Source organism: Nelumbo lutea, chromosome 5 (assembly GCF_056320005.1).
Source record: "Nelumbo lutea isolate HS-2025 chromosome 5, American lotus-T2T, whole genome shotgun sequence".
In the NCBI taxonomy this organism is placed as follows: domain Eukaryota; kingdom Viridiplantae; phylum Streptophyta; class Magnoliopsida; order Proteales; family Nelumbonaceae; genus Nelumbo; species Nelumbo lutea.
Genome location: NC_142688.1, coordinates 34,842,392 through 34,869,381, shown reverse-complemented (window position 1 = coordinate 34,869,381; position 26,990 = coordinate 34,842,392). Strand labels below are relative to the sequence as shown.

The 26,990-nt window shown below is 38.7% G+C and overlaps 1 protein-coding gene across 2 annotated transcripts; it reads right to left on the bottom strand.

The window, feature by feature from the left end:
- Window positions 1-86: 86 nt before the first annotated feature.
- Window positions 87-26,990, bottom strand: LOC148851637 (Regulator of chromosome condensation (RCC1) family with FYVE zinc finger domain-containing protein). 2 transcript variants are annotated; one of them, XM_088945156.1, is made up of 9 exons: window positions 26,231-26,990; window positions 24,290-24,376; window positions 13,459-13,548; window positions 13,205-13,291; window positions 12,997-13,116; window positions 9,187-11,298; window positions 8,944-9,090; window positions 725-1,278; window positions 87-498 (listed from the first exon to the last, which is right to left on the bottom strand). In XM_088945156.1, the coding sequence occupies exons 1-9, from the start codon at window positions 26,276-26,278 to the stop codon at window positions 336-338; spliced, it is 3,408 nt and encodes a 1,135-aa protein (XP_088801282.1). In that variant the 5' UTR covers window positions 26,279-26,990; the 3' UTR covers window positions 87-335. The 2 variants fall into 2 exon arrangements, with proteins under 2 accessions (XP_088801282.1, XP_088801283.1); XM_088945157.1 differs by having other exon boundaries at window positions 9,187-11,293; window positions 26,231-26,876.

Genomic DNA, 26,990 nt, shown 5'->3' with positions numbered 1-26,990 from the left:
GTCAGGGAAGAAGATTGAAAAGGTTAAAATAACACGACACGACTGGGGGTAAATTGTGACAGGTGAGATGTATACTATACGAGGGGTAAAGGTGGAAAATTTTTCCTGCCCATATTATCTCACAGGATGATTTTTATATACAATACAATACAATACAACAGGAAGGCAAGGGCAGAGACCCAGGAATAAAATGAAGGAACAAAGAAAATAAATCAAAAGAGGCACGAGGAAAAAAAGGCAGTATCCCATCTGGTTGATCAGGGATTTTCTGCACAGCCTTCATAAGCTATCACAAAAAGGATCCAAAAAGACAGACAGGCACATTCTCTCCGCTGCTAAGGTTGAGAAGTTTGTGAAATGGCATCTTCAGGTCTACGCATTGATTGCGCAGTGGCTCCAGATGACCTGTCTGATACCCGGACATTATACCTCTCATAAACCTTCTCACGGTTCTCTGACCACCAAGTTTCTGCTTGGTGCTCACCGAATCTCCTCCGGCTGCAGACACATTTCCATTTTCAGTTGCAACATTACAAATGAAGAATTAAATTTTAATGCCTAACCTAATGCTCTAAGACTTTATGATGAGTTAGCAACCACAAAAAGTTGCCTTTTTTCTGACATAATTGTCAACAAATATCTAAAGGCTCTAATAGAAATTATGATAACTGTGTGAAAAGTAACTACCAAGAAAAATTAGATAGAGATAACCAAGCCAAAGTACCTGAATCGCACTCGCCTTAGATCTCTAGTTCCATCCCGGAGGGCTACAAGGGTTATATATACCCCGGGTTCATATTGTTCAATCCATTCAGCCTCAACTTGATGGCTGTTACCTGTCAAAGAGGGACTTCTAGAGTTCATACTATCCTCACCATTCTGGAAAGGCTCAGGTTCCCTGCCATCAGCAGCCTCAGGCCTACCATTGCTACCGCTATGTACATTCCCACTACCATTCCGCAATCCTACATCTTCATGGTCATCCATCCCATTGGGGGACAAAACTCCTTGGCTTTGTAGGCAGGAATTGGTTTCATGGGCTCCAGGTATGTTCCTTGGCAAATGAGTCTGACTTGGAGTCCCATTGGTGGTGCCTGAGTCTATTCTTGCAGGAGAAGCCAAGTTAGAGCCATTGGTTGCATCAGATCTTGGGTGGACCTCTCCATTTGCATCAGGATGATGGATGCCATTCAGATCCAAGCCATTTGGTAGGTAAACTGCCTTCATGCTTTCAGTCTCATAGGACCCAGGTGGAAGTTTCTCAGCCATGTCCTTGAGCTGGACAGTATATAAAAGGCCCAATCAGCAAAAAAATATGGTATTGCCAAAAAAAGTAAAGAAAGAGTAATGCAGAAGCCTTTGCAGATGAAAACAATCAACATTTCTGGCACATAAATCTTCATTCAATAAGAGATAATGCAACTCGGATAGATGATAATACTCACAGTATATACAAATCAGGAATCACTCTAAAACACCCATTAATGGATTCAAGGAGAATGAATTCTACAAGAAAAGGCAACTCAAACCTATAAAATAATGATTTTTAGAAATGATTAATGGTTCAAGTAAAAGGATAGTTCATGAAACAGCTATCTTTTCAATTTTTTTTGATAAGTAGCTATCTTTTTAAAGTTGTACAGAAATGCATTCTTTTCAACACAAAGCAGGTAGATTTCAACATGCAAGACTAGTGGCGCGGTTTATAATCCATTTATCAACCATATTGGCAAAAGGCCAACATCAATAAGATGATCAAACATGACTAGCTTAACCAAATGTGTAACAACATTTACTGGATCATCTGTGTTACCCGTAAGAAGTGATTTATTACAAGTTAAGGGGCTAAAAGAGCTAAGGGCAGACCAAAAAGGACATGGATTGTAGTAAGAAATGATTTAGGGGCTCTTTTTAGATAGTAAAGAAAATTTTCATTAAAATATAAAAAGATAATTACAATCTACTCAGGTGTTAAGGTAAAACTAAGGAAGAACAAATCAAAAGAAACTTTAAGAATTACAATTTTGTAATTCAAGAACATCCCAAAAATTAACTCCTAAATCTGAATGGCACACTTGTGCAAATTCAGGGAGAATAAACACCCAATCTGCTACACACTTGCCAATGACAGCCACACTTTTCAACATTTTACAATAGACATGGGACTGAACAGAATAGAATGGCGAAACAGGGTTCATATAGCTGACCCATATGCTTAGGGCAAAGGCTCAGACGACGACGACGACGACGACGACGATGATGATGATTCACTTTACCTTTACACCATAGCCTGTTAATGTATTCCCCAGGCAAACAGGTGGTATTCAAGGATCACCATGAATAATAATACTGAGCCCACTTAATATATAAGGCACTTGCCAACAGCCTAATGTTATAGGGGCCTATGCATGATAAGAGGCTGAGCAGGCTCCATATGGGTATTGGGTACGGATATGGTGGTGCACTTCGCCTTTAGGCTGTGTTTGGTTTGAAGGAAAAAGAAGGGAAAGATAAGGAAACTTGTATAGGTTTCCCTACCTTTCCCTTCTTTTCCCTACCTTTTCCTTTAAATCAAACATAGCCTTAAGGTACTTCTTTTCCCCATTTTTCAGGAACTTGGGGTTTGCAATAGAAGGTTTGACAAGGGTTTTGGAACTGAAGAGAAGAAGATTGATGTTGATTTTTGGACAATAAAAGTGCTTTCTTTCTTCATATGTTCTGTTTTCAGTGCGAATCTGAATTGGATGCAAATTTTGCACCTAGTTCAATTTTGAATCAGTATGTTTGTAACTATGGCTGCGTTTGGTTACAGTGCAAATGCAAATATGTACACTACATATTTACCTATTTTTCGGTTCATGAATGCAAACACGGTTCACATTTTAAACCGTTTTTGCATTCATCTTTGTCTGAAATCGGTGCAGAAGTGTGAGCCCATCATTAAATGCTCCAACTATCTTATGCTCCAATGCCTTAATTTTGGTCAAAAAGTTAATTATCAAAAGAACACAAAATTGTGTTAAAAAAAAAGGTACAGTAATGCTCTCTTTTCAGAGTACAAAAGTGTCAGAAAATACATTTTTGCTCTGATAATCATTACTTTTTTACGTATTAAACAAACACTCACAAATGCGAACCAGGGTACATAAATACCCTGGTTTGGCGTTTGTATCGCAAACAAACAGAGCCTATGGCTCAGTTTAGAAACAGTACAAATACAAATATGTACAGTACAAATACATACAAAATACAAGGTTTTGCTTTGTATTTGTACTCCTTCCAAACTGAGCCTATTATGGCTTCATTTGGGAAGAGTACAAATACAAAAAAGCAAAAACAGAATTTTTGTATTTGCACTCTTCACAAACAGAGCCTATGATTCACTCTCCAACCTGATACAAAATTTGTACATTTTGCATCATTTGCACTCACTAGCAGTGCAAAATTTGTATATTTAAACTGATGCAAAATTTGCACCACCATCCTCCTACATTAATTCTCCCATTTAAAGTGGGGAACTGGGGATCACAGCATCTTGCTTCTGACCTAATTCAAAACAAATAATCCTCCTACTGCCAATAAGGTGGGGACCACATCGTTCTCTTTCTATTTCAAATAAAGTTCAAATTTGAAGCAAAAGTGAACCAGTTCACACTCAGCCTATTTACATTTCCATGCATATATGCCAGTGGAAATGAAATTCATACTGCAAACAAACTGAACCTTAAGCAGGGGTTCTCCCCTCTCCATCTCAGTTCACCCAAAACAGCACCCCTCCCTCCGTGGCCTCTCCATCTCTATCTGATGTAAAATAGGGATTCCATCACCCCTCACTCTCTATTCCCTTGCTCTAACAGTGGCACTTCCCCTCCCTCCCTCACAATTGAACAAGGGGATCAAGATTATATTGTTTTCCTTTAGAATTAGTCAAATTATTTTTTATTGATTCTTTTTGCATTCATAAATTGGTGCTTCAATTGAAGGCACTCCTTCCTCTGGTTTTAAATACAAGATCCATCCAACTGAATATTGGATCAACCATACATAATCCAAGTATAATTTGCATTTTTTTTACTTAACATTATTTCCTTGTTAGATGAATAAAAAATGAGCTGCTATTGGCAAATGTTGTTACTGCAGCAATTCATTTCTTGTTGTACTTACTAAAGTTAATCCTTTCATTGTTTATCTAGCAGAGAGCATTGCTTTTTTTCATTTATTTTATTTATATGCTTGCCTTTGGATATGCAAAACTAGATAGTGAACCTAGAATCAAGCTATTTATGTTGTATTGCAACTTTAACATCCAAGTAAATACTAAATAACACATTTAATTGCTATTTATGTTGTTCTTCCAGCTACTATATCTTCCGATTTTGGTATTCCACCCTTTTGCTCATCTTCCATTAATGGATAACTTTCATTTCATGGATGAATTTTCAAAAAGTATTGTCACTAAGACATGCATGGTGTTATTATTTGAACCTTTTTTAGTGAATTGTTTCTTTAATTTTTAGTAACTCATGGGATTTACTATTTAAAGCAACTAGTGATTACTACTTTTAGTAAATTATAGTATTACCGCAAAAGGTTAGCTTCACTACTTCTAGTAAATTTCAGAACTAATTTGGTCTTAGGCTAGTTTCCACAAGTCTTATTTTATTTAAAAGTTAGAAGATACTCCTTTTCCTTTCATAACTTGGTAAGTATTATAAAATTAGGTCTAGTTTTATCCACTAATCTAGGAGGTTCTTTTGAATAACATATTTTTAATATAGTACTTTCTAATATTCCTTTCTTGAGAAAAATAACTATTAGATGTTTCCTTGAGGCTCATTTCTTCATGCTACTGTATTGATTATTTTGAAATAAGCAACTAGATTTATCAATAAGACCCAAGGACAGATAAATTTTTCCTTTTCTTCACAGGTGAAGATTACGAGCTGGGGATTTAAGTGGAAGGAGAAGAATATGCTTTTTTCAGGGCTAGAAAAAGCTGCAGTTGGAGAGGAGAATGTTGGATTGTGGAAGAGAAAGGTGAGAGGGGGCTAGAGTTTCAGGAACAGACGCCTGAGATGCAGGGGAAGGCAATAGGTCAGTTGGAGGTTGAAGACAATAGAAGAGGAAGACAAAAGGGTAGGGAAGTAATTTTAGAGGGGAGGAATGTTCTTTAGTGGGACCCGTGGAGGCTGGAGGTCAGAAAGAATTGAACTCATGAGTTACTGAGGTGGGAAGGCCAGAGGAGGTTGTCGAAGGGTCGTTTTCCAGCATTCAATGTTGTTGGCCCTGGGAGCGGGGTCCACCTCTTAAATTCAAAGGTTAGGGATAAAGACAGAGACACTCGATGGAAAAATTGAGGATGTTCAAAAGAAAAGGCTTCAAGGTTAAGTTTTCAAGGATTGGAAGGAGAAGGGTCTGCTTCAATGATCGAAGATGGAAGACTGAAGAGTGGGTTTGGGAAGTCATCAGATATGATAGTGCAGAGAAGGAAAAGGTGCTCTTGGAGCTGGAGGTCTCTTGAAGCAATGGTGTTGAGCAGCGAACTCTGTTAACCATGAGTTGCTGTCTGTGATAAGTGATTCAAGTGCAAACAGTGGGGTTTTCTGACACAGATAAGAAGGATAGCCAGCGGGTAGGTATGACTTTAAGCTTAAGTTTTGGTTTGTTTTGGGTCAAGCTTCAAGGAGTTTTTCAGGAAGGGAGGAGAGGTTCGGTGATTTAGTGGGTTGCAGGGTTAGAAGGGAGGAAAGAGAAAGAGAAGGTGGACTTGGGAGGAAAAGTGGTGGACGATGTAAGGGGGTGGAAGTGCTAAAGAGGGAGATGGAGAGATAGGTGAGAAGGTTGAAGATGGAAGCCCGGAAGTAAGTTGTGACCCAAAGGCTGTGTTTTGGTTTGAAGGAAAAGGTAGGGAAACCTATACAAGTTTTGTAAAGGTTTCCTTACCTTTACTTTCCTTTCCCTACTTTTTCCTTCAAACCAAACACAGCCTAAGGATGTTGGTAAGGAAGGAGAAAATGGTGTGGTAAGAGGCTGTAAGGACTTTTCAATATCTGAAGTGGTAGTTGGGAGTTGATTTGGGTTGGAAAAGGAGATTTGCAAATTCAGATGGTATCGAGGGTGAATTGGATGTGTTGAAGAAACCTTGAGTTGCAAATTAAGTTTATTTAGTGCATTCTACTAAAATGTTCTCTAGATTGACAAGAGGGCCTGATCCAACAAAAAAAAAATCACGAGTTTATAATAAAAAAAGAAAGAAGTTCAGAGGCTCAATTGGTGGAGATTGAGGATTTAACTGCAAGAGATGTCAGAATTGGTAGGAGCTTAGGTCTGGCAGAGGGCTTCGTGCATCGGTTTGAGAGTTTGGGGTTCCGGAGTTTTAGGAAGAAGTTTTTTTTTTTTCTTTTCCTATTTTTTAAGAAGAGATTGCAGTGTGTCCTTTGTGTTGTGATTGGGTAGAGTTTTTGGGTGTTGCCTCATCACCCGCTGATGTTTGTATTAAGCTTTTATTTTAATGAATTTTACTTTCTACTTCTCAAAAAAAAGCTTTTTTTTTTCCTTTTTCTTTACTTCGACTCCAAATCTCTAATTTTGAGGAATTTCTTTGTTGGGTAGTTTTTATCAATCTTTATTGGTAATGTTTTTTGCATTGTTTATAGGGAAAACAGGAGTAACCAAATATGCATCAAGATCTTTCAGAAAAGCATGCTTAAAAATGATTCTGTGATTGAAATAAGATGGCTTAGAAAGGTGCCAGGGTCCACAGGAATTACCTGATCCCATTGAAAAGGCTAATTCATCTGGGTATCACATCTTTTTTTTTGATAAGTTGGGTAAAACATCATATTCCAATGGATGCTTAAGATCAGTTGATCACAATACAAAATGGTCTTAAAGCAGAATCTCTAGGGCTGAATTCTATTACAGGACTTCAATCTATACTCTACTGTCAATGAGTGCAGACTGCAGATCCCTTTCATTCTTATTTATTCCTTTAAAAGAACTCATCATTACCAATTAAAAAAGATTATTATATTACAGTTGAAAAAGATGGATCATGATTCATGACATAATTTTTTTATTGGCAACGGTAACTTCGATTATAGAGAATTCAAATTACAACAACTTATCCACTGATTATTATTATTATTATTATTATTATTGATAGGAAATGATAACTTTCATTAGCTAAAAGACCAAAGTACAACTGTCACCTACTAAAGTGAAAGGTGACCCCTGAACAAAAACAACTTACAACACTGCCCAAAACAAAACCTCCTGATTCACCCCTTGCTTTGCACGGTTGTCAGCTAAAGCATTTGCTGACCTCCTATCCACTGATTAAAATTTTCAAACATGAACCTCAAGGAAGGAAAAGAGAGAGTACTCATGGTTGATCATCACTGCTTTTATGCTCCTTCAGGCTAGATAGTTTATTTATTAAAATAGTACTATTACAAAAGATATGCAAGATAAACTCATAGAATAGTAGGTTCCATAGTAAGCACTGGCACACTTCATTACTTGTTTACAACTTAAGAAGTTGGTTTTCAATGAATCTATACATCTATACTATATAAAGTGGATACTTGCCTTGGTTTCAGTCAGTGATTTAAAAGGCATGCCTAGGTGCACAGGCGAGGCGCATTTCAGGGTATGCGCCTCGCCTAGGTCCTAGGCGCAGCCCTTTCAAAAGGCACACGCCTGGTGCGCCTAGGCGTGCGCCTGATGTGCCTTGCGCCTCAGCCCAGGCATGCGCCTTTTGAAAAATTGACGCTCTTTTGCTTTTTTGGAACATAGCGGCTGGGCCGGGGGCTCCGCTCCTGGGCCCCCATGCCACGCCCAACATTACCAAATTGGGGGTTCTTGGAGCTTCAGCAAGCAAGTGAACTAGAGTGGAGTAGACCCCCCAATTTGGTAATGCTGTTCATTCATTCATCCTAATAAAATGTCTTCTTAAAAAGCAGTTAAAACTACAAAATCATTGTTTTTTGTGTGAAGAGTAAGAATTTAAGACCTAATGTGGACTTGTTTGGACTTGCCTCGAGGGGTGTGGCACAAAGGCAGCTCGTAGAATCAGGAATGTAATATGTTTTACATTACATTAGCCCTTGAAGTAATGCAATTGAGTGAAAAAGAGATTAGAGGTTTTACACGCTTGAAAATGTTTTATATGTTTGATTTTATTTTTAAATTCTCATTTGAATATGCTTCCCATCTTATGTTTATGTATTTTAATCTTAGATAATAGGTTTTTTAAACATTATGTTTAAATTTAAGTTTATATTTTGTATTAATATTATGTTTAATATTATTTTATTTTATTTTGGCATTTTTTTGAATTTACTGATTTTTTTTTATTTTTGTGCCTTGCTTCAAAAAGGCGTGCGCCTCGCCTTGTGCCTTAGGTGCAAATTGACCCCTGTGCCTTTTTTGCGCTTTGCGCTTTTAAAACACTGGTTTCAATGCAAGTCATAAAAGTTAAGAGCCCGTTTGGCGAGTCTTTTTGGTAAGATCTTCCTGTAGCTCTGACATGCAAAAGACGCATTGAGCTTTGGAATGAAGATCTGAGCAGCCCGAAGCACGTTTGGCAGATGCACCTCTTCCCGTGTCTTTCCGCACGAGAATAAAACGCAAAAGATGCGGAAAGCTTCATTTGAAGCTTCCCGAAATCAGCCCAAAATGGGCTTCTTGTGTCTTTTCAGTGCTCCGTCTTTTGGTGGCTAGATCTTCTGCGAGCCAAATGGGAATAGACCGCAATCGGTCTTCCCGGCTTGTAAACAGCCGAAAGACCACATGGAAAGATGCACCAAACGGGCCCTAAATCTAAATACCATATATCATATATGGTTTAATGCTTACTTGCACATGAACATAGACATGCTCTTACAATAGTAGTCAGTCATAAAAAAAAAAATTGATGACACATATAAATAGGAGCATTACCTGTGCAGTAAGGGATTTTATAACTTCTTTTGCAGCTTTGGATTTAGCAGATTCCTCCGCAGCTAATGCAAGAGCTTCTTGAGTTTTCATTGTTGATTTCTGCAACTCATATTCTTGTAGTTCACATCGTTGTCTTAAGCTATCAACCTAACCAAGTCCATAAAAAACAGGATAAGGAGACTGTTTTGCACTTGATGCTTAATTAAGAAAAAAATAGGAGTGAATGTGATCAGACTAGCATACCTGGGAACGCAACTTCTGCACTTCTTGAGTCAAAAGCTCATTTGTTTTCTTCAAGCTCTCTGCAATACTTTTGGAAAAAGAAAGGCCTGATGTTGTAGGAATAGGTGTTGCAGAACGAGGTGGGCTTGGTTTCCTAGAGAAAGGTGATACAGCCCTGGAACTGATTGCAGACTGACCAACTGACGTAAGTACTGGTCTTGGAGCTGTTCGGCGCAGGTCAATAGCACTAGAAAAGGCAATATCCTTTAGTTGCAACAAATTGGATGTTTGGGAAGATCGAGCAAGAGAGAATGTGTCAGATTTCTTCCCATGCTTAAATGCTTTGCTATCAAGCTGTTTAATCAAATCCATATTGGTAGGCGTTGCAGACTTGCATGATCTTAGGTCAGCTTTGTCTAACCTGTCTTTGTTTTCTCCTGAGAGTCTGGGTATAGCATTCCTCCTATTATTACTACCACCAGGTTCTGAGACCTTGCTCAGCTTGGCATAACAAGAATCACACACACGATATGGCTTAACAGGATTTGGAGCCAGAGCTGCTCCTAAAGCTTTTCTGGAGCTACAGGAATGGCAGTGTACAAGTCCACAATTGTAGCAATTGTGCCTCTTCCGAGTAAACCCAAATGCCTGTCTGCATGCTGAGCACTGGGACTGCTCAGTTCCAGGTACCCATTTATGGAGGCATATGGATGCTGTGAAGTTTGAACCGCAAGCAATATATTTCACATGTCTATCCTTCAAAGCCTCTACTAGTGTTGGTGTTTTCCGATCTTCAATATCTCCATGGCCCAGTCTTCCATTAGCTCCCTTTCCCCATGTGAAAACCTCATTGCGGGATGTTAGAACTGCTACATGGTATGCACCACAAGCAATTTCTTCAACAGATTCACTAGCAAGTTTATCTTCCACCAAGCAAGGAAGCTTCCCATCAGAGTGGGGATTGCCAAGCTGGCCATAAACTGTACTTCCCATGGTAAAAACATGCCCTGATGTGGTCAAGCCAACAGTTAAACTATGCCCACAAGCAATCTTGTAAAAATTATATTCAATTAGTGAAGGCACACACGTGGGTTTCAATCGAGGTTCTTTGTCTCCATGACCAAGACGACTCTTGTCCCCGTCACCCCAAGTAAACAATTTCCCTGATGAAACACTAGCACCGGATTGTGCCACAATAACCTCCACCACAGCAGCAGTATGCCACACACCACAGGCAACGGCAATTGTCCTCAATCCTGTCAGAGATTCCACTTCTCTTGGATATGTTACACTTTCCCTGTTGCCATGGCCCAGAACACCAAATGTTCCATCACCAAAAGTGAACAGATGCCCTGTAGATGTAATCAGTGCTGTATGCCATGGACCACAAGTAACGGAAGCAACCTGAAGTCCTTCAAGAGGACCTGAAACTCTCTTTGGTATCCAGTGACAAACATCGGTGCCATGACCAAGAAGCCCAGCATTATGTGTGCCATCCCCCCATGTATAAAGTTCCCCAGCCAAGGTAACAGCACAAGTATGGAACTCTCCGCAAGCAACAAAATCAACATTTGAGACTGCCAAGGATTCCACCAGACGAGGTTGAATAACATCTTCCCCAACTCCATGGCCAAGGCGTCCACCAGACTCTTCACCCCATGTAAAAACCTCTCCCTGCCTTGTGACTAAAGCAGCATGCCTGACACCACAGGCTATATGATGTACGTCCAAAACTACATTGGACTCTAATGGTCTAGGAAGAAGTACATCAGTCCTAATGCTTAAAGGATTAACAGTTTTATCAGCTCCAACCTTGAGAAAATTATCACATATAATGTCACCCCACATGTACACATCACCTAAAGCATCACAGTCATCCTGAGCAGAGCCATGACTAGATGTACTTGGAGCACTTGAAACACTAACTCGAAAAACCTCTGAAGCAGATCCTTTTACTTGCATATTTGTGTGATCTGATGCTACATGTGACCTATCTGAATGCAGTGAAGTATCAGGAGGACAACTTTTGGGGAAACTATTGCTGGCACCAACAGATGCTTCTGGAGAGCTAATATCTCGTGTGGCACTGACAGAACTGTTGCTTGGGCTAGCAGATGTCAAATCTCTACTGTCCTGAAAGAAAATAATCATCAAACCATGATCATGCATTACAAATAGTTAAAATTAAGGAAAATATGATGCATGAAACACAAAATTACAATGTGAAAACAAAATGTTTGAAGGAAATGAAAAATCTTCTGTACAAATATGTAGGGTACAAGTGTTATCTCATCAATTCTTCTTCTTGAAGATTTCAACTTGTTTAAAAGCAGAGATTTTACATTTAGATAGAACTTTGTTTTGGCTGAAAAGAGTGGTAAACTATAGAGAAGTATTTGCTTTTATTCCTTTTTGCATGTCCTTTATAATTAACAAAAATTTTCAATTACTTGTAAAAAAGTCACATTATGCAAAACAAAACAAAAAAAAGGTTCGTGTTTGCTCTACCACAGTTTTCGATGACTGTCTAATTTTCAAGGTTTAGATTAAGGGAAAACAATAAGAAGAAAAATATACTAAAGACAAACAGCACCAGATAACGGACATTAAGAATTTGAATGGAACAATACTTTGAAGTCTTACAATTAAAGAACTTTAAGATATTTGAAACTAAAATAATGAGATATTGTGACATATTTGGGATATAATGACATGAAAACATTTATCTGTTTACATGGATAGATAATAAACCAAGTATCACCTTCAAACCAATGCTGTAAAAATCAGCATGTAAACTCTGACTTGGTTGGGTGAGGCTCCATTGAAGGAGAGGTTTCCTAGTTGCTTCCAACTCTAAACCTTCAAAGGGGAAGTGTTTCCAAATTTGCCATCCTTTCTACATCTGCTGGGTGGGAATGGGACTTGGGTTTCAGAAGAGGGGTAGGGAGTCAGAACTTTCAGATATCATCTACTTATTGGATTCACTGGGTGGGGGTTTTCTTGGATCCTTCATATCCAGAATACCATTTATGAATTTGTAACCCATCAGGATCTTTTTTTGCATGCATCCTTCTATATAGCATTGATCCCTTCTTGGTGCTTGTCTCCTAATTGAGAAATTTACCTTGAATTTTGATGGAAGTCGCATGGGGAACCCAGGTCCTTCAGGCATAGGGATAGGGGGAGTTTCTAGAAATGAGAAGAGCATTATAAAGGCTCTTTTTTCTGGGCCAATAAAGGTGGGGGTCTCACTAAGAGTAGAATGGACGGCCATGATTCAGGGGATACAAAAAGCAAAATATATGAAGATTGAAGAGCTTGTAATAGAAGGACTAAGGTAGTAGTGGGTTGGCTAATGAATTAGGAGGAAGCCCTTTGGATATATAAGAAATTAGGAATGAAATCAAGAAGTTTAAGTGGCCAACTCAAGGAATGTAGGTAGAGGTGCAACGGATTCAAAGATTAGCCAATTCCATGGCTGATACTCTGGAAAACAATGAGAAAGCAGAACTCAGTTATTTTGGGCTGGATTTTAATGTTTTCTTAAGGGGGAAGAGAAACATTACTCTCTTCAGCGATGTATACTTCATTGTATATCTGATGTTTATATAATCTTAATGAAATCATGTTATTTATAAAAAAATCATCATGCAAACACATTAATCAAATCAAAATACTCAATGTTGAAACCTTTTGCCCAGCACTTTAGAAACAAGTGGAGTTTAATGCCAGAAAGGGGCAGTTTAGTTCATAGAAATATAATTTTATGATAAGGCACAGAATATAATACTTAAAGAACTGGACTCCATAAGATGGTATACGTGTAATTACATCAATGTACAATCCTCCATCACTCCATCCATCAATTTTTGAGCGTCCACATTGATTGGAAGAAATCAATGCCTTAAGGCCCGCAATCCACACTTCAGCCTCAACTTTGTCCTTGCAAATCTGAAATTCATTAGCATGTTGGTTTAATATATCTGAAAAGAAATCAATTACATACTTGTAAATAGGTTCTCATAATAATAGCACTAACCAGATCAAGGGATCGCTTTCCATTGTTGTATATAAGAGAAAAAGATATGTATTCCTTCTCTGGGCGCAAATATCGTTGGAAAACAGACTACCATATAACCAAAAAACAGTGAAAGGTTTTAGTTTCAAAGAACTTAGTGATATATCCTCTATCATTTATTTTTATTGTTCTCTATTTTCTTTCATTCAGCATATTAGATTAAATGTCAGTATAAAGCACAAAAATAATATGAAATAAGTGCAAAACTATCTCACGGTTCTTTGTCCAGGGACAATTTTTGATACAGAAGCTAACTTCAATTTTTTTTCTCCACCACTTGAAAACCAGATCAAAGATGATTCATCCTGTGAATTTCAGATACAAGAATAGTAAGAAAAATAAAGTTAAGAGTTTTCTACATAAGATTTGATATACATTTACTACAGTTCAACTCATAAAATGACATAAGAAAATGAAACATCTTTAAAATAGATAGTTGGATGTGTTATGCATTCAGGAAAAGGCAAATCCTCGAAAATGAAAGTGTTGTTTATTTATCTAGTGGTAATGTTAACGTGAGGAGTGAGATTTCCTTTCAAAGTTAATAGGGGTGGGGCACAGAATTTCAGATCTGAACCGGATGGGGCCCCAGCCCAATCTAATCCAATGCTAGAGAGTTCTGGGGGCTCAATGCAACGGGGGCAGTGGACATTGCACCAACCCAAGATGCGCATGCGGGCCCAGATAACGGGTGTGAGAAAGTTGATACATGTGAATTGTTTCAAAGTCACATGGCTCATCTTATAAATAGCAGATGTCGTCGTCGAAGGCTTCTCGTCCTGAAAGAGCCTCAAGTGAAGTTCAGGCCTTAAGTACCAATTGCAGTGACAGTAGGGAGATTAGAAGGTTGCAAAGAGGTAAAGTGGACAACAGATTGAAATTAAGCCCCAATAGATCAATGTGCATAAAAAAAAAGTTTGGAGGGTGTGTGTTGTTGGAGTTTAAAAACAGAAGGGAGGAGAGGTGGGTCTGGGTAATCACCAGATATGATAAAAGTGGGAAGAAGAGGTTGGCTGGGGATCAAGGGAGTTGCTTGATGATGGCCAGCCGCCCGAGGTGGAAAGCGAACTTGGAAGGCACTCACATGCCAAGGCCTCCAGAGAGTGGCACTATTTCTGAACTTAGAGGTGCAGAGGTGGATTCTCAAGACCTTAGATCCGTTTCTACTACTACAGTTATGTCAAGCCCAGAGGAGGATGGTCCTAAGGGGTCCACGGGGATGGAGGAGGAAGAAAAGAAAGATGGGAGCAAAAGGTCTTTTGTCAAAGATAATTCCGAAAAGGAAATCACAGCCAGAGAAGAGGGGATTACAGCTGCTGGAGGGAATGAAGGTAATAAAAATCAGAGTAATATCGGCAAGCATTTATGTTTTGAGGAGGTGCTGGTTGGAAAGTTGGGTGTAGACTTGGATAGAAGGAAAAGATTGAGAAGGAGAAGGAGATGTCTAATGAGGTGAATATTAAAAAAAAATGCAGTTCAAGAAACCATAACATTGTGCACGTAACAAAAAGTTTTTCCAGGATAAAGCTCAGGCTGGTTGGGATAGGCCCTACAAAGAACTACAAACGGGTTTATAGGAGAAAAAGTGAAAAAGGAAATGTGATAATTGGAAGTGATCAAAGGGGGCCTATGTTGCAGCTTAAATCATCGGATACCGAATTAGGGAAAGAAAAACAAATAAACAAGGAGGGTGTTGAAAGTGCTGACTCTGGTGGCGTTACAAACAAGCGACAAAAAGAAAGACTAAAATTCTGTCAAAGGTCTTATAAGAAAGACTAAAAAAGGTGTTACCCTCAATCATCTCTCCTTACCAAGGTGCTTTTGTAGAAGGCAGGCAGATTGTAGATCAAATCTTGGTGGCTAATGAATCCATCGTGGAAAGAAGAAAGGGTAGAGAAAAGGGGCTGGGGTGTAAAGTAAATCTAGAAGAAGCCTACAACCTGGTTAATTGGGAAGTCCTTCTAAAAGTATTAGAAAGACTAGGATTTGGAGCTAGATGGAGGTCTTGGATCAAAGGATGTTTAAGTTCAGTTCACTACTCAATCCTAATCAATGGTACAACAAAGGATTTCTTCCCGGCTAAGAGAGGAATTAGGCAAGGTGACCCCCTATATCCATTCTTGTTTACCCTAGTGGCAGAAGTGTTAAGCAGAATGATGGCATAAGCTGATCAATGGTACAACAAAGGATTTCTTCCCGGCTAGGAGAGGAATTAGGCAAGGCGACCCCCTATCCCCATTCTTGTTTACCCTAGTGGCAGAAGTGTTAAGCAGAATGGTGGCATAAGCTGATGCTCAAGGCCTTATTAGAGGTTGGAGGGTAGGTAGAAATCGGGTGATTGTTACCCATCTCCAGTTTGTAGATGACACCATATTTTTTTTTTTGTGAAGGAAACAATGGGGAAATGGTTTAAAATTTGAGGGTGCTGCTGAATAATTTTGTGGGAGTATCAAGGCTGAGGATAAATTGGGCCAAAAGTGGAATTGTAGGGTTCAATTTGGAGAAAGGAGAACTAATACGATTTGCGGAGATCTTGGGGCGCGAGATCAGAAGCTGGACTATCAATTACCTAGGTCTACCCTTAGGAGAAAATCCCAAGCCAGTTGGGTTCTGGAAACCAGTTGTAGAAAGGTTTGATAGGAAGTTAGCCCTTTGGAAGAGGAATTATATTTCTTTGGGTGGAAGAATAACCTTGATTAGAGCCACTCTGGCAAACCTCCCCACCTATTTCCTTTCAACCCTTAGAATCCCTTCTAAGGTAGCAAGGTGCTTAGAGAAGTACATGAGAGATTTCCTTTGGGACCCAGGAGAGGAAAGGAAGGACCACTTGATCAAGTGGGAGCAGGTTAGCAAATCTAAGGAACAAGGGAGTTTAGGAATTTGGAACATCTTGTTAAGGAACACAACTCTACTAGGTAAGTGACTTTGGAGGTTTCCCTTTGAGAGCGACAGACTATGGCACAAAGTGATTGAGAGCATTCATCGGGTGGTTGGAAATGGCTAGGATGCAAAAGTTTCCCCTCACAGTTCTTCAGCTTCTCCTTGGAAAGCAATTCATGAAATCTACCCTACTTTCCTCAATTCCATCCGGTTCGATGTGGGACAAGGTAATAAAATTCTGTTTTGGGAAGATCTATGGGTAGGGGAAACCCCACTAAAAGACTAATTTCCTGATCTCTTTGAGCTATCTAACCTCAAGGGGGAAGCTATATCCATGTTGGGAACACCGTGTCCAAACGGTGTGAATTGGAATTTGGGCTTTAGAAGGGGACTAAGGGAAAATGAGTGTGGGTCTTTAATTTGATTATTGGACCTCCTAGGGCAAATCCACTTGGACCCTTCATTGGAAGACTAGAATTTGGGTGGGATCTCTAGACGGCCTCTTTTCTTGCTCCTCTTTCTTCAAGTACTTGCTTCCCCCAACCTTTTAGGTGGGGTTTTCCCTGTGAAAGAAAGTTGGTGCAAGCCTATTCCCCCGAAGATCCAAGCCTTTTGCTAGGAAATATTCCTTGGTAAGGTAAAAACTTGCAATATGCTGCAGAAAAGAAGGCCATATATTTGCCTTTCTCCTCATATGTGTTCATTGTGTAAGGAAAGTGGTGAGATCCTTTCTCATTTAATGATATCCTGTTCTTTTGTGCACCGAATTTGGGAATTCTTTTGTACTCTCTTTGGCTGCATGTGGGTTCCCCCTCAAGATGTGGCAAGACTCTTCAACCATGAATTCTTGAGACAATGAAAGAAAAGAGGGATGCTTATGTGAAAAGCAACAAAGGCAGCAATTTGTTGGGTAATATGGGAAGAGAGGAACAATAGACTTTTCTTGGAAAAAAGTAGTATAGAGGAAGTGATTGATAGTATCAAGGTGAAAGTAGCCCATTGGGTAAAACCCTTGGATAGCTTTCAAGTCTTCTCAGTCACAGGCATTCTAAGAACATGGTCCGAAGTAGCACAATCTTTGAGAGTAAGAGATAAAGTAAGGCTGGAGTGGAAACCACCAAAAGGCAATAAAGTAAAGTTGAATTTTGATGGGTGTTCCTTTGGAAATCTAGGCCTCTCAGGAATAGGAGTATTAAGAAACTCTGAAAGGAGGATATTAGGTATATTCTCAGGACCGATTGGCACTGGAAACTCGCTGAAGGCTTAACTATTGGCATTACTGCAAGGGTTAAAGCTAGCCAAACAGCTAGGGTGCAGACATGTTAAAGTGGAAGGGGACTCAAAAGTAGTAATTTCATGGGCAACAAACAAAAGACATACCCCATGGATGTTTAAACGTGTGATTAGGGAAGTGGAGAAGATTGCAAAGGAGGTTGAGGTTGAATTTAAATGGGTCCGAAGAAGTGCAAATGGGTTAGCTGGTGGCTTAGCAAAACGGGGGACATTGAGACAACAATTATTTTGGGCTGCACTGTAATGGAGGATAGAATAGAGTGATTAAAGGGGATCAACAATTCCATCACCAAGTTGTGCTCAAGATTGAACAGACACTTAAAAGGAGAAGGAAAAAAATAAGAAAAGAAGAGGGAGAAAAGAGAGAGAGAGAGCTCGAGAGAGATTTTGATAAAAGAGAGTCGGGTTGATGTGTTTAAACAGCCGCCCCCCTCTTAAATTTATATACATAGTATCATACTTGTAAAAGGACTGAATTGCTTACATGGCAAGATAAGATAAAGCCGAAAAAAAAGACTAATCCTACACTTATAAAAAACTAGTCCTAATCTTATCATAAAGAACTAATCCTAATCATAACTTATTGCTGACATACGAACAGTGGGGACCACCTTAGTGGGGTCCACATTAGTCCCTACATTCCCCCTCAAGTTGGGAATAGATGCTTGTCATTCCCAACTTGCATAGATCTGCTTCTAACTTCTTCCTTGAAACCGCCTTGGTGAGAAGGTTTGCCAACTACATGTCGGAGGTGATGTATGGAAGACATACTTCTTGAGATGTAACCCTTTCTTTGATAAAATGTCGATCCACTTCAATATGCTTAGTCCTGTCGTGTTGTACCGAATTATGGGCTATATTGATGGCAGCTTGATTATCACAGTACAACATCAAGGGTTTATCATAAACAATACCTAACTCTTCAAATAATGATCTCAACCATAGGATATCAGCTACACCATTTGCCATGGACCTATATTCCACTTCAGCACTGGAACGAGAAACAACATTTTGTTTCTTACTCTTCCAAGAGACAAGGTTACCTCCTACAAAAGCACAATATCCAGAGGTAGATCTTCAATCATCGACACTCCCAGCCCAATCAACATTTGTGAAAACTTCTATCTTCATGTGATCATTATTCTTGAATAAAATGCTTCTACCTGGGCACCTCTTCAAATATGCTAGTTACCTCTCAACTGCAAGGAGGTGAGTAATCCTAGGAGAGTGCATATACTAACTAACCACATTGACTACATAACTGATGTCGGGTTGAGTAAGACAAAGATAGAGAAGTTTTCCAACTAACCATTGGAACATAGCTATCTTCAAGGGGTTCTCCACCCTCTGCACTGATCTTGTGATTTTGTTCAATGGGTGTGTCAGCAGGCTTAACACCCAACTTTCCTGTTTCTTCCAACATGTCAAGAACATACTTTCTTTGATAAACAAAAATCCCATGCTTAGATCTGGCTACCTCAATGCCCATGAAGTATCGTAGTTCTCCCAGATCTTTTACCTCAAAACTCTTGATGAAGGAATTGCTTAAGGAACTCAATCTCAGTATTATCATTTCCTGTTACTACAATATCACCCACATATACAGCAAGCAAGGTTAAGGAAGAATACACTCTCTTAATGAACAAGGTGTGGTCTGACTGGGCCTGTACATATCCGAACCTTTCAAGGGCTTGCCTAAATCTATTAAACCAAACTCCGAATGACTGTTTTAGTCCATACAAGGCTTTATTCAACCGACAAACCTTCTTTCCCGTCTCTGTACCATAAAATCCAAGAGACAACTGCATGTAAATCTCTTCTTGCAAGTCTCCGTTGAGGAAGGCATTTTTAACATCCATCTGATACAACGGCCAAGAGTAACTAACTGCAAGAGATAATAAGACTCTGATAGTGGTCATCTTTGCTACTGGTGCAAAAGTTTCCAAATAGTCAATACCATATGTCTAAGTAAATCCTTTTGCAACTAACCGGGCCTTATACCTTTCAATAGAACCATCAGCGTTATGTTTCACAGTGAATACCCATCTACATCCAACCAGTTTCTTGCCTTTAGGCTGATCAACTATCTCCCAAGTATTGTTTCTGATGAAGGCATCCATTTCTGCTTTTATTGCATCTTTCCATTCTGGTACTTCCAATGCTTCCTATATCGTTCTAAGCATGGGAACATCGACAATGGATGCGAGAAAAGACTTATAGGAGACAAATGATCGTAGAACAAGAACTGAGAAATACTGTGAGTTGTACATGTAGTGCAACGATGCTTGCCCTTACGAACTGCTATGGGAAGATCAAGATCATCTAATGAAAGTGAAGGCTCCATGGTGGGATGTCTTTCATCTGTGTATCTGTGGTACCTGGATCTGGCTCTACAGAAGGAACTGGGGCTACTATGGTATCGGGATCTGGATCTGCAGAGGAAACTAGGATTGTCCTGCATTGTTGATGTCCGAAGTCAACCTGTCTCCATCGTCTATGATATACTCTCACATCTCTGCATCTCTGACAGCCCTCCCCATTACACCCCTCTTCACTTAATGGGATAGGTAAAGGAATTATAACGAGTTAACCCCATCCTTACTACTCTCCCTCTAAGGAGAAACCCTTGGATAATAGGGTACATCTTCAAAGAAAGTGACATCCATTAAGACATCATTTCCCAGAAGTAGGTTCATAGCAGCAATATCCCTTTTGAGTTTGTGCATAACTAAGGAAAATACATTTTGAGGCCTTAGGATCAAACTTGGAACGATGAGGGCCAAGAATCTGAACAGAGCATGGACAACCAAAGGTTTTAAGGGGAATGGTAAATAACCCTTTATCAGGATATAAAAGGGTAAATGGAGATTTCATGTCAAGAACCCGTGAAGGAACCCTATTGATGAAATACACTGTTGTAAGAACAGCATCCCCCCAGAAACGTATAGGCACATTGGAGGTAAACATAATGCTTCTGGCTACTTCCAATATGTGTCTATTCTTTCTCTCAGCAACCCAATTTTGTTGTGGTGTATGAGGATGGGTACTCTGATGGATAATCCATGTTCAAGCAAATAGGAGGCTAATGGGTTTGCAAAATATTTTTTTTTCGCATTATCATATCTAAAAATTTTGATTTTGACCCTAAATTGGATTAAAATCATCTGATGAAAGACTCGGGTTAATGTTGGAACCTCATCTCGAGAATGCAAGAGATAAATCCACGAAAAACGAGTATAATCATCAACAAACAGTAGGAAATATTTGTACCCCCCCATGGTACAGATTAAGCTATCCTTGTTGCTGCCCTTAAGAAGGAAAAAGACCTTACCCTGAAATTTCTGAGAAAAAAACCTGATCTTGATTCAAAAAATTCTTACTGAAATTCTGATCGCCAACTTCAGTTTACTCAAAACTGATCTTGATTCTAATCAACCCGAGAAACTTCTGAAACATAACTGATCTTAGAGAAAAATCTTCTTGATCGCCAACTTCAATCTTGATGAGAGACCCAAAAAATCTGATTGGCACCTCCAATCTTGACCAAAGACCTAACCTTGATCACTTAATTCTCCTTTGGTTTTTCCTGATTACAACAAGCACTTTCCAATCCCGGGACAAATGTTGAAGACTTCTTGTAATCTCCAAGAATCAGTCGAATGAAAGAACTCAGCCCTAAATAATTCTCATGTGGTCGGCTGAATTAATTCCACATGAGAAACCCTAGATCGAATGCTTTGATACCAAGTAGTCACTCAAGATTGAACAAACGCTTAAAAAGAGAAGGAAAAAAATAAGAAAAGAAGAGAGAGAGAGAGAGAGAGAGAGAAAGAGAGATATTTTGATAAAGGAGAGTTGGGTTGATGTGTTTAAACAACCGTCCCCCTCTTAAATTTATATACATAGTATCATACTTGTAAAAGGACTGAATTGCTTACATGGCAAGATAAGATAAGATAAGATAAGAAAGATAAAGCTGAAAAAAAAGACTAATCCTAATCTTATAAAAGACTAGTCCTAATCTTATCATAAAGAACTAATCCTAATCATAACTTATTACTGACATACGAACAGTGGGGACCACCTTAGTGGGGTCCACATTAGTGTTCTTTACATGTATAAACTACTTACAATCTAAATTTTAATAAATACATGTTTACTTGTAAAAAAACAACCAACAAAAAGAAGGATGATTCAGATGGCATGTCTATCCAGAAATTAGCAGAAAGAGAGGTAACAATCGGAAAAGGCCTAGGCTTATGTTTTTGGGGCGGCGAGGAATTTGCTAGAAGGGCCTTCAAGGAGTTTGAGATGAAAAGAAGGGATGAAAAGTTGAATAAAAGAGCTCGACTGAAAGAAGGCAAGGTTTGGGACGAGGAAGATTCTGGGCAAGAAGATGCTCTAGTGGACAAAGATTGAGGCTGTGTTCATATTGCAAGTAGAGGCTTAGTTGGCTCGGCAGTCAGTATGGTGGTGGTCTCAGCTCTAGGGGTTTCCTTTTTAGCGTCTGGGGCTTGTAGCTGTCCTTAGGTAATGTGTGGTTTTTGTATTTTGGGTTGGTTATGGTCGCTGTGTAAGGGTCTTTTGGATGTGCCTCTTTCTTGGGTGATATCTTATCACCTTTCTTTTGTACTCTTTTCTTTTAATAAATCTTTTTTTTTTCTGATTCTTCAAAAAAAAAAAAAAAGGCAAATCCTCTTCTCAACTATTCTGTTTTTTCCTTGTCTCTTCTTAAATTTGTAAAGCTATCTGCCAACTAGAAATCCCACATCCTTAGTTATTATGGTTTAAAGCTTGAGATGCTAGATGACATTTACTGAAGAACCCATCTATACAACATTCAGAACTCCTAGCCCTCCTAGTCTAGCAATTCAGAGCCAACTCATATGTACCTATCCATCAAATAACAATAAACATCGTTTTTAGACATTTCCAATCAGAACCGTTCAGGAAATTATTCACGACCATTTGAAGTATTTTAAAAGATCTGAAATATAGTTTCATTAAACCACTTCAAAATTTAGCACAAGAGACACTCCAGATAAAACCAATGAAAGTTATTGTTCACCACCCAGCATGTGTAACATTTACATATATACTAGGATAATAATCTCTATTGCCAACTAAAGGGGCCATCAGAAGCTATCTAGTATCTTCCCATGTTTCTCACAAAGACAGCAGTACTCATTGTAAATGTTTAACAGCAGCCCATATTTCATTTGAAAAACAAGGGTTCAGAAAAGCCAAAATCAGAATAATATCATTTTGAGTCCTAAAATTTTGTCAAATACATAAAACTTAGAACCCTAAGATTGACAATGATGTCAAAATCTGGAAATACATAAGAAGCCTGTAAAAAATTATTTCAATCAATGTTCAATGAACTAATGGAAATGTATTTATTAATTATACGAGGAGAAAAGCCATCGACGCGAAAGCCTTCTTATTGGATTGCTAAATTTTGGGTGATTCAATAAAGGGCAAAATAAAAGATTCGTTATAAAATAAAAAAAGACATTACATTATCCATAAATAGATATATACGTGTAGTTGCATATACAAACAAGATATACGAATTCCTACATGACAGATTAAATCTCCACAATTCAGTGTATTTTTCATTAAATACATGCATATTTGTAATATTATTTAAATTTAATCGTTTGATTCGCGAGGAGCTGGATGAGAAGAAACTCTCATGTCCGGTTCTGCAGTAGAGATGGAATTGAGAAACAACAATTCGAGGTTCAAAATTTCAAGAGACTTATTTTCTTCCATAGCAAAGAGTAGATTCAGAATTAAGGTAAGGAAGAACAAATATGAAAATAAGGGCCTCCGTTCGTAAAATTTGTGAAAAATGTCGACTGATCCGTAGGCGGGGACGAATTATAGTAATTTGTTCCAACCCGAGACATAAGCAAAGACAAGGATAATCTTTCTAAAAAGGGACTCTCTAAAGAATCCGATGTACAAATAAAGAATCTGTTTTGACATGAAATGGATATTTGTCAGGCTATTGTTCTCTTGTTCCCTCGAATCCCTGGAGTAAGACATCGATTTTTCAATAAAAAAAATTCTGTTGATTACATGATGGACTCCCCTGAAAAACATTGGCGCGCGTGTAAACGAGGTGCTCTACCAACTGAGCTATAGCCCTTGTGCTTGTGATAGATATTTTATCATGTAGATTTGGATTGGAAATATAGGGCGAAGAGTCTTCTATTTCCATCTCTTTGAGCTCCTCCCACTCCCAATAGCCCCACATTACCAAGTAAATTCCCATTGAAATTCAGCTTAATTTTTGCTGTGTAGAAGGTGCCCAACTCTCCTGAACTAAAGGTTTAGACCTTGATGAAGTTGCTACTGCATTCCAACTCCTGGATAAATCGTCAACTGATAACTCCTTAAATAAATCCATTGCTGTCAATCAATTCCTCCTTGGACTTTTCTTTCCCTTGAAAGATCTGGTTGTTTTCTCCTTCTCAAACCACCCATAAAATGAGAAAATCCATAGACTGCTGCCAGATTCCCATGAGGAACTAGTTTTATAAACAATACAAGGCTCTGGTTGGATGCGCATCATATTTAAAAGCCCATCATTTATTTCACTATACATATAGATAAACGGGAGACAAATAAAAGCAAGTGAAGTTTACTCTTCTCTTAGCACTGACAATTGATGATCAATTAAATATCTTTATTGTTTGAAATCTTCTTACAGTAACCATTTTAAAACTTTACAGCACATCTAATCACGGTTAGTAACAGCATCCATAACAATTCAACAATATAAAAATTAAAGGTAGACAAAAAAATGCATTATTAACCATAAGAAATAATTCATGAGGAAAGTAATCTGGACACCAAGCTTACATTTGAAAGTCTGAATGGGCAAAACTTTGGCTTTCCCTTACGACCATACTTGAGCAGTTGAGCACCTTTTTTCAAAGCAACTAATGCCTGTATACAAGGATCAATTGAAACCTGAGAAAGCTTACAGAAGAAAATATGCAGTGTGACATGGTATTACCATAGAAATCAACAAAGTAACTCTTTAGGTTGAAGTGGATCAACAAGGACCACATGTGCCGAACAGTGTATTCTACACGATAAAGTTGACATTTCACATTTAGTTGTCACTGTCTTAATAATTGAAAGGCCATGATTAAACAATGACAATGAAATCTGTTGTCCCCAATCAGTCATGGTCTTTCCTAATATTCTTCAAGTGTATAATGCTTCCTGGTCAGCTTGACTGACTATATGCATTTGTCATGATTCATTAAGTTCCCATGGTAGTCAGGTAGTGAAAAGTAACTTGACTTTCTCATCTAGAGGTCATAAAGGTAGAATCTCTGTATGGATGAGAAAACTGAAAAGATGCAGTCAAATAAAAAAGTTATTAGGGTTAAGAAGTTCAGCCATTCAACCATAAAATGTGAACATTGTGATGGACACATGTGAAATCTCCAGCACTAAGTTTTCCAGGTTATTCTTCACTCTGTTTACTTCTCTGAACTCTTGTCTTGATCTGCTATATAACCTTCTCGAATTCAAAATAAATCAGTATGGGTGATGGAATGATCATGACTTTGCCTCAATCTCCACAACCCACAGAATACTGTATGTCATATTTGTTATCATTTTCAAACTCTGTAGATATTCTAAACCTCAGATCTGCATCTCAGTGCCTTCTCCCAAATTTTTTAGCACACCTCCAATAACTTCATACAGGCATTCTGCTGAATTTGGAAATTGTATACCTCCATTTTTTTCATCTTTAATGTTCCCAAGACCATCTGAATTACTTAGAGGCCAATGAAAGGGGGATAAAAATCGTTATATGATCATGAAGAACCCAGTAAATGCTTTGTAGGCATAATGTATTATAAATATAACATGCACCACATATTGGGAGGGCACTTCATTGATTCTATTGTTGAGGAATCCATCAATTTAATGATTTTTTAAATCCAAAAATCAATAAATTCTCCTTCTACGGGGATGTTAGCAATGTGGAGATTAAGCCTAGTAGCAAGTGGGTATGTGAGAAAATAAATTATGTGATAAGAAGATTCAAATCTCATTTTGAAAAATCAAATTATGAAAGCTCTCCACCCAAACTCTATTTTTGTTGTGTCACCAGAAGTTTGCAATTTGTAGACTATTGTTGGCTTGTTATCAACCAGATTTGGCTCATGCATGCAACAAGTGGCGCGGACCAGACATTTTTCTAATAGTTCTAATAGACTTCTCATCTTCTCTCCCCTTCCCATAGCCGAAATCCCCCACGTCTACTTGAATACTCCACTTGCATGTTTCCTCCAAGCTCTATTCTATGTCTAATCAGTAGTCTCCGGGGTCATGTAAGTCCTGTTCCCATACACCTCGCTTACATTTTTCCCGCAGGTATCAGAACAGCAGAAATACTATTCGCATACTCAATGAACTCTTTCAACAAAGTAACCTCAATCAATCACATTTAAATATCTAGATAATATAATCATAACACCCTCCCCATGAAGCCCAGGAGATATTCCATAAGTTGGGAACAACTGGGTTCTCATTTTATCTACTTGATCATAACTATAACCCCTACTAGCTCATTAGTACATTCAAGTTACTTATCAAAAAATAAAATAATAGTCTGTTCAAGTTTCAGTGCTTCTACATCATCTACTTTACAAACCAAGATCTACTAATGCAATTGACTGTCAAGATTGACACTGAAACAGATAGCTAGAAATCAAGAAAAGAAACATTAAAAAAAAAAATCCAAGCTTTACAACAAAATGCGGAAATTTCGAGACTCACCTGCTCGACGTCTCGTTCTACATTTCCGTAGCTAACAAGATCTGCCATTCCATGTGAGAGACTCTCCGAACCACCTCCCGCATCGATCGTTCAAGAGTTCTGATCATCATAGATGACAAACTTGTATGTGAACTACCATCAATGTACAGCTCCAGAAAAAAGAACTCCTCGCGTCTCCCCCAAAATGGTTAAAAACATTCGACAAAGACGCAAGCTAATCAGTTCCAAACCCTAGAAATACACAGCTTTCCCGATCTGCAACTCTTCTGCAAACCGAAATCAAAATCCAGACAAGCCAAACCCTAAAAGCTCCATCCAATTCGAAGTCTTCGAACGGTTCCCTTTTTTATTTTTCTTTATTTATTTAGTCTTTTCGGTGCGGAGAAATGCGAGCCGTTGAGAGTTGTGACAGTTGAAATCAGAAATCGTTTTGGACTGAAATAAAGTGTCTTTGAAGTTGACCGCCGTTAGAGAAGACTGGAGAGAAGCGGTTTCCCGACAAGACAGAGACTGTTTCGCGGGAGATAAAAGAACGGTTTTCGGACAGGATTCCGGTAAGAAACCGGAGTTCCCGTCGTCGGAAAACCGAGCGCAGTAAACGGAGGGGGACGAGAGCCGAGAGGAGAAAATCTCTGAAGAAGAGAGAATCGGATTTAACTCCGCGGTCGCGTCCGTGTAAGTACCAGTCAAAGATGAAAAAACATGAAATCGCCTGACCACCAAAATGAAAAAGCGAATGGAGTTTCGGAATAATAGGAGT

Excerpts from the sequence above, each read along its gene's own strand:
- LOC148851637 (XM_088945156.1), bottom strand. The coding sequence starts at position 26,278 with ATGGCAGATCTTGTTAGCTACGGAAATGTAGAACGAGACGTCGAGCAG. Across the intron at positions 13,549-24,289 it reads GCCCATTCAGACTTTCAAAT|GATGAATCATCTTTGATCTG; the intron begins GTAAGCTTGGTG and ends TGAAATTCACAG. Across the intron at positions 499-724 it reads CTAAGGCGAGTGCGATTCAG|CCGGAGGAGATTCGGTGAGC; the intron begins GTACTTTGGCTT and ends ATGTGTCTGCAG.